Source organism: Oncorhynchus nerka, unplaced genomic scaffold (genome assembly GCF_034236695.1).
Source record: "Oncorhynchus nerka isolate Pitt River unplaced genomic scaffold, Oner_Uvic_2.0 unplaced_scaffold_715, whole genome shotgun sequence".
Taxonomy (NCBI): domain Eukaryota; kingdom Metazoa; phylum Chordata; class Actinopteri; order Salmoniformes; family Salmonidae; genus Oncorhynchus; species Oncorhynchus nerka.
Window position 1 is genome coordinate 190,213 of NW_027040467.1, and position 7,959 is coordinate 198,171.

Genomic DNA, 7,959 nt, shown 5'->3' on the forward strand with positions numbered 1-7,959 from the left:
TCTGTGGTCCAGAAACTGATTTAACAGGCAGATAGAACTGGGATAGAAGCTGTTTCTAGAACCTGTGGTCCAGAAACTGATTTAACAGGCAGATAGAACTGGGATAGAAGCTGTTCTAGAACCTGTGGTCCAGAAACTGATTTAACAGGCAGATAGAACTGGGATAGAAGCTGTTCTAGAACCTGTGGTCCAGAAACTGATTTAACAGGCAGATACTGGGATTTGGTCCAAAACTGATTTAACAGGCATATAGAACTGGGATAGAAGCTGTTCTAGAACCTGTGGTCCAGAAACTGATTTAACAGGCATATAGAACTGGGATAGAAGCTGTTCTAGAACCTGTGGTCCAGAAACTGATTTAACAGGCAGATAGAGCTGGGATAGAAGCTGTTTTAGAACCTGTGGTCCAGAAACAGATTTAACAGGCAGATAGAACTGGGATAGAAGCTGTTCTAAAACCTGTGGTCCAGAAACTGATTTAACAGGCAGATAGAACTGGGATAGAAGCTGTTCTAGAACCTGTGGTCCAGAAACTGATTTAACAGGCCACTATGTGTCCACTATGTGTTTGTGTGAGTGTCAGTTTGTGTGTCTGTGTGTGTCCAGTGTGTGTGTGTGTGCGTGTGTGTGCACTAGAGCGTGTGTCTAATGTGTGTGTGTGTCCAATATATGTGTCCAATGTGTGTATCCAGTGTGTGTTTGTGTGTGCATGTGTCCATTGTAAGTGTGTGTGTGTGTCTGTTTGTGTTCGTTGTGTGTGTGTGTGTGTCCAGTGTGTGTGTGTCTGTGTGTGAGTGTGTCAGTGTGTGTGTGTCTGTGTGTGAGTGTGTCAGTGTGTGTGTGTATCACTGGCACAGGGACACTGAGGAGTCCGAAATTCCAAAGGAATCATCATAAACCCTAAACCCTGGATAGAGGGGCTCAGTGAATGTGGAGGTGAATGTGATCAGGTGGGTCAGTGTGTCAGAGGAGACTCTGTAGAAGGACAGAGTGCCGCCTGACCAGTCCAGATAAACTCCTACTCTGTAGCAGCTGGAGGGGGGGACGTCTATGGTAGTGGGATTATTATTGTGACAGGCAATGTAACGGTTGTCACAGCAGTACAGACTCCAGGACTTGTCATTGTATCCAAGCCAACATTCCTTAACCTCTCCTCTCCTGTTGATTCCTTTATATGTCACTCCTATATCAGCCCCTCTTCCACTCCACTCTACCTCCCAGTAACAGCGCCCAGTCAGACCCTCTCTACACAGCACCTGTCCCCAGCCCTCAAATCTCTCTGGGTGATCAGGATACGGCTGCTCCTCTGTCCTACATGTCACCTTTCTGTTCTCCTCAGACATAGAGAGGCGTCTGTTTACTGTGTTTAGGTCCAGTGTGAGATCACAGACATCTGATGGATGAAACCAGACAAAATATTAGAAATCATCATCATTCACATTAGAATGTTAACTCACTTTTCACTAATTAATTTAATGTAGATGTTTCTAGGTATCAAAAGGAGAAGTTAAGGTAACTTGAGACTTGTTGAATGATCATATGTTGCACTGTACGGTAATATAAAACACACTTATTCCCATTAATTACACACACACACACACACACACACACACACACACACACACACACACCTGCATAAACACAAACACACATTTCTAATGTAACACGAACACGCCACACACACACACACACACACACACACACACACACACACACACATACCTGCATAAACACAAACACACATGTCTTATGTAACACACACACACACACACACATTGTCAAAGCTTCTCTTTGTAAACTTTGGTGTCCTTGATTTCTGCTTCTGTAGAACTACAGCTGATATTTAATATGACCAAGTAAGTAATGATGGTGGTCTTTGACTTTGACTTAACTTGAATTAAGACTTATTCTTAGTTATATTCTTCACAGCTGTCAACACTCACATTTTCTAAGCCCAGATTTCATTATGTTCTCTCCACCATGTTCCACACTGTAGCGGTAAGCAGAAGAACAGACAGTCATTGAAGGATACACCTGAACTCACACACACACACACACACACACACACACACACACACACACACACACACACACACACACACACGGCACACACGGTCAAAGTTATGTGTGAGTGTGTCCAGTGTTTGTGTGTGTTCAGTGTGTGTGTTTGTGTCCAGTATGTGTGTGTGTCCAGTGTGTGTGCGTGTGTGCGTGTATATGTCCAGTGTGTTTGTGTGTGTGTCCAGTGTGTGTTTCACATACACACATACATAGGAACAAACTGGACACACAGGACACACACTCACACCCAGTCAGCATATAACTTTGTCCAAGAGGTGGTCAGAATGTTTGTCTTAACTAGCCTGATAAGTCAAACATGTCTGATATGAACATTGACATAAACCCTCCACATACTTGAGTTTCTCCAGTCTGCAGTGTGGATCCTCCAGTCCAGCAGAGAGCAGTCTGACTCCTGAGTCTCCTGGGTGATTGTAGCTCAGGTCCAGCTCTCTCAGGTGTGAGGGGTTTGACTTCAGAGCTGAGACCAGAGAAGCACAGCCTTCCTCTGTGACTAGACAGCCTGACAGCCTGCAAAGAGTCAAATCATTATTAAAACCACACTGCTATTCTTTGGTGGTGAAAATAGTGACAGTATATGTTTTCTAAATGTTCAGTTACATCAGTATCAGTCCTGAAAGCTGCCATATCTATTCATAAATTAATGTATCATCATTATTATAAATGATCAAAGTATTGCCTGCAGATAGAAACATGTATAGTACAAATATTATAGTAGACTGACCAGACCAGTTTAAAAAGCAGTATCAGTCAGAAGACAGACAGTGAGGTATCAGATTTAGATTGTATTGAGTATACAGTCCCCACCATATCTATTTAGACAGTGAAGCTAACATTTTAAATGTGTCTCTATTCTCCAACATTTTGGATTTGAGGTCAAATGTTTCATATGACGTGACAGTTTATAATGTCACCTTTAATTTGAGGGTATTTTAAGACATATGTTTCACTATTAAAAATGAAAACACTTTATGTTTCCAGTCTCCCCATTTGAAGAAGTCTTAAGTATTCTGAACAATTCACTCATAGTGTATTAAAATAGTCAAAAATGTATTATTTTGTCGTAAACTCGTTGGTTGCATTTGCAGATTGTTTTGGTTGTTTTGCCCAATAATAAAATGGTGGATGATGAGTGGAGTAACTTTTCATCCCAAACACAACCAAGACAAACTGCAAATTAATTCAACAAGTTAGTAGAATCACAAGCTTGATGTAATCACTGCAGGCTTGGAATATGGGACCAAATACTAAACGTATGACTACTTTAATACACTATAAGTGAAAATAAACGAATAATTACGACTTTGGGAGAACTACATACATAAAGTGCTTTCATATCTGATAATACTGACCTCAGAGTCTCCAGTTTACAGTGGGGATTCCCCAGTCCAGCAGAGAGCAGCTCCACTCCTGAATCCTTCAGGTCATTGTTACTCAGATCCAGCTCTCTCAGGTGTGAGGGGTTTGACCTCAGAGCTGAGACCAGAGAAGCACAGCCTTCCTCTGTGACTCCACAGTCTGACAGCCTGAGAAAGAGATCATCATGACTTCACAAACACACTGTTAATTTAACACCAGTAGTGTACAAGGACAATTGCAGATGCATTTGGTTTATTTTCTCAAACAGCATATATATTCATGTTTTACGTCTCCTAGAATTGTACGATCATAATGTTATGTAATGTGAAAATCAATAAATTGACATAAAAAGGTTAGCAATAATACATATTTTTCTCTAAACTGAATATTTATACCTGATGATTAGTTCTTAAATGTCATTGTATTTACTCACAGAACAGCTCTGGAGGCTTTAACCACTGGCAGCAGCCTCAGAAGACCTTCCTCTGATCTGGAGTATTTCTTCAGGTCAAACACATCCAGCTCCTTTTCTGAAGTTAGCAACACAAAGACCAGAGCTGACCACTGTGCAGGTGACAGTTTGGGTTTTGAGAGACTTCCTGATCTCAGGTAGCTTTGGATCTCCTCCACTAGAGAATGGTCATTCAGTTCATTCAGACAGTGGAACAGATTGATGCTCCTCTCTGGAGAGGGATTCTCCCTGATCTTCTTCTTGATGTACTTGACTGTTTCTTCATGGGTCTTTGAGCTGCTTCTTGTCTTTGTCAGTAGACCTCGTAAGTGCTTCTGATTGGACTCCAGTGAGAGGCCCAGAAGGAAGCGGAGGAAAAGGTCCAGGTTTCCCGTCTCACTTTGTAAGGCTTTATCCACAGCACTCTTGTAGACAGTAACTTTACGCTTGTGTCTTTTCCTCACAGAAAGATTCCTGGACGTTGTTTGCAGTTTGTCCATTAGATTCTCATTGTTGTTGATGAATGAGAGGAACACATATACAGAAGCCAGAAACTCCTGAATGCTCAGATGAACAAAGCAGTACACCTTGTCCTGGTACAGCCCACATTCCTCTTTAAAGAGCTGTGTGCACAATCCTGAGTACACTGAGGCTTCATTAACATCAATGCCAGCTTCTTTCAGGTCTTTTTCATAGAAAATCAGATTGCCCTTCACAAGCTGTTGAAAAGCCAGTTTTCCCAGTGACAGAATGCTCTCTTTATTCCAGTGTGGATCTGTCTCTTCTTTCCCAAGATACTTTTCATTCTTCTGTTTGGTATGAAACACCACAAGGTGTGTGTACATCTCAGTCAGAGTCTTGGGCATCTCTTCTCTCTTATGTTTCAGCATGTGTTCAAGGACTGTTGCAGAAATCCAACAGAAGACTGGAATGTGGCACATGATGTGGAGGCTCCTTGATGTCTTTATGTGTGAGATGATTCTGCTGGCCATGTCCTCATCACTGAATCTCTTCCTGAAGTACTCCTCCTTCTGTGGGTCATTGAAGCCTCGTACCTCTGTCACCTGGTCAACACACCCTGAAGGGATCTTATTGGCTGCTGCAGGTCGGGTAGTTATCCAGAGGAGAGCAGAGGGAAGCAGATTTCCCTTGATGAGATTTGTTAGCAGAACATCCACTGAGGTTGACTCTGTGACGTCCCAACAGATCTTGTTCTTCTGGAAGTCTAGGGGCAGTCGGCACTCATCCAGACCATCAAAGATGAACAGAACTTTGTACTTGTTGTAGTTGGAGATTCTTGAAACTTTGGTTTCCATTGAGAAGTGATTAAGAAGTTCAATTAAAGTGTGTTTGTCCTCTTTCATCAAATTCAGCTCCCGAAAAGGGAATGAAAATACAAATTGGACATCCTGATTTGCTTTTCCTTCAGCCCAGTCCAGAATGAACTTCTGCACAGAGACTGTTTTTCCAATGCCAGCGACTCCCTTTGTCAGCACAGTTCTGATAGGTTTGTCTTGTCCAGTTAAGGGTGTGAAGATGTCGTTACATTTGATTGCAGTCTCTGGTCTTGCTTGTTTCCTGGTTGTTGTCTCAATCTGTCTCAGCTCATGTTCCTTATTGACCTCTCCTGTTCCACCCTCTGTGATGTAGAGCTCTGTGTAGATCTTATTGAGAAGTGTTGGGTTTCCTTGTTTAGTGATCCCCTCAAATACACATTGAAACTTCTTCTTTAGATTAGATTTGAGTTCACGTTGGCAAATCACAGCAGGATCATCTGAATCTAGAAATAACACAGAGGATATTAATATTATGTCTGTTTTAATGTCTACAGTATTGAAGGACTGTTATAAAGTTTTACATTATAATAATTTATTCTCTTAACTGACTGTATAAATGTGTAAATGTTTTCATAATGCATTACAGACTGGTGTGACTGATTATATTATTATTGGTATTATTGATGGTATTATTAATGTTCTCTCTCTAAATGAATCACCACAACACATCCCTGCTGCTACTTGATGAGGTCACTAGGTGTTGTGTTAAGGCTGCTACAATATCATTGAGTTACACAGCTACTTTAGCTGTACTTTAGCTACAGCTTTTAAATGTTATAAAACAGCATTCAACATGAGGCAGACAGATCTTACATTTCTCCAGTGTGTCAGCAAGCTCCTTCTGGTTCATTTTCCTCAGGATGTGCAGTGTGATCTTCAGAGCCCCCTCTCTGGCACTGCTCTCCTGCTGCTCATCTTCAGCATCCACCACTTCCTTATCCTGTTTCTGACTCTCAAAGCCTTCTGGGAGTTCTGGACTAAGAATCCTCTTGAACATCTTCAGCTCGTTCTTCACAAATGTCATAATTTTATCTTCAAGCATCTGGAATAAATAAAGTAAATAAGTTAAGCAAGAGAAGAAATGCTTTCTCATTAACACATTAATGAATGATTGACAGATCAACTTTACTTGAGGTAAACAAAAACAAATGTACATAACAGGACCACATACACTGAATATGGAGGCCAGGTCTGTTTGATGACTCTGGGAAGACTGACCACTGAGAATCTCTGACTCTGATCCTGCCTGTTGGTTTCTGTGGACAAAACATGAGATTACATCTCCTCATCCAGGGAGTACACACACACACACAAACCCACACACACACACACACACACACACGGAGGGAATGTTGTGTTTGTTTAATTGTTTTAGGACTATGAGAATGGACAAAAGGATTAGCATATGGATTATGAAAACAACAACAATAAATGGGAAAATGGGAGGAGAAATGACTAGAGACAGTGTTGTTTAACTCACTGACCATGACCCATGAGTTCTTCTTACCTTTGTTCAGTAGAAAAGTCTCCCTCTCTAAAGGATATAGGAGGATTCATAGACAGGTCACTCTTCATAGACACACAGCTGAGAACAGGGGAGGCTGGTCTCTCCTGCTTGATTGGGCTTCAACACAACAGAGACAAACATTACATCTCTCATCTACTCTGAGCTCAGATGGGGAAACATAAGAGTTTCATTCCAAAACACTATATATCACTTTTCAGAAATGTTAGTAAATTAGCTTACAAACACCTGAGACCTTGTAACACTAACGAGTCACATGACCGCGTGAGGGAAAATGGCTAATTGGGCCCAAATTGGACATTTTGAGGGGACAGCACATCTACAATGTTATACAAGCTGTACACTCACTACTTTACATTGTAGCAAAGTGTCATTTCTTCAATGTTGTCACATGAAAAGATATACTCAAATATGTACAAAAATGTGAGGGGTGTACTCACTTTTGTGATATACTGTATATATAATATATATATATAATTAATTATCTAAATGTATGGTGTTTTTAGTTGATGTCATTTGAATTGTCTGTTTTTAAGCTATAATGGTTATTTTTATTTTATTTTTATTTTTTGTAAGTGGTAAATGAACTAGAACATTTTGTATTTTGCAATTCTGAGTAATTACTACTTTAGTAAATAATTACACATTATTCAATACTACTGCAGATGCGACATAATTCCAATAGATGGCAGCATAAGAACACAAATGACATTTCAGAAGATTAGTTTAGTTTCTCCCTGGATACACCACCACTCCCCTCACAGGAAAACTCCTGTGTGCTTCTTTCTGTCCTTTCCACACTGCTAACGCAAGAGGAAGGACTGAAAAAGCATTTAACAGATTACTGTGAAGTAATATAATGATGATTCATGTTTATTATTACCTGGTTTTATGCTCATGTTTTGAAATGATACTTCATTAATATAACAATTATCAATAAACCTGAAAAGGAATTTAGTCACCTCTGGTCTAGAAAAATATATTTTCCAGGTACATTCACTGTCAAATTAATCGACCATCATCGAGCTGCTCTGCCTTCTCTCGCTAGTAGTCAACTCAGCAAGCGTTGTAGTCATCTGGCAGCCCCACTAAAAGCTTGTGTCGTTACTCTACCTTCTCCGGGGGCATGTTGAGGTAAATTTACTAACCGGGAGGGTTGAATTATGTAATTTATTGGAGGGCTGGAAGACGCACTCTTGTCTTTTCTA

At 40.6% G+C, this 7,959-nt stretch overlaps 1 protein-coding gene across 2 annotated transcripts; it reads right to left on the reverse strand.

Annotated features, from left to right (window-relative positions):
- Nucleotides 1–236: 236 nt before the first annotated feature.
- LOC135571174 (NACHT, LRR and PYD domains-containing protein 3-like) lies at nucleotides 237–6,858 on the reverse strand. 2 transcript variants are annotated; one of them, XM_065016961.1, is made up of 8 exons: nucleotides 6,734–6,858; nucleotides 6,398–6,482; nucleotides 6,040–6,268; nucleotides 3,872–5,669; nucleotides 3,432–3,605; nucleotides 2,416–2,589; nucleotides 1,944–1,990; nucleotides 237–1,393 (listed from the first exon to the last, which is right to left on the reverse strand). In XM_065016961.1, exons 1-8 carry the CDS (start codon nucleotides 6,799–6,801, stop codon nucleotides 846–848), a joined length of 3,123 nt encoding a protein of 1,040 aa, XP_064873033.1. In that variant the 5' UTR covers nucleotides 6,802–6,858; the 3' UTR covers nucleotides 237–845. The 2 variants fall into 2 exon arrangements, with proteins under 2 accessions (XP_064873033.1, XP_064873035.1); XM_065016963.1 differs by lacking the exon at nucleotides 3,432–3,605.
- Nucleotides 6,859–7,959: the final 1,101 nt, after the last annotated feature.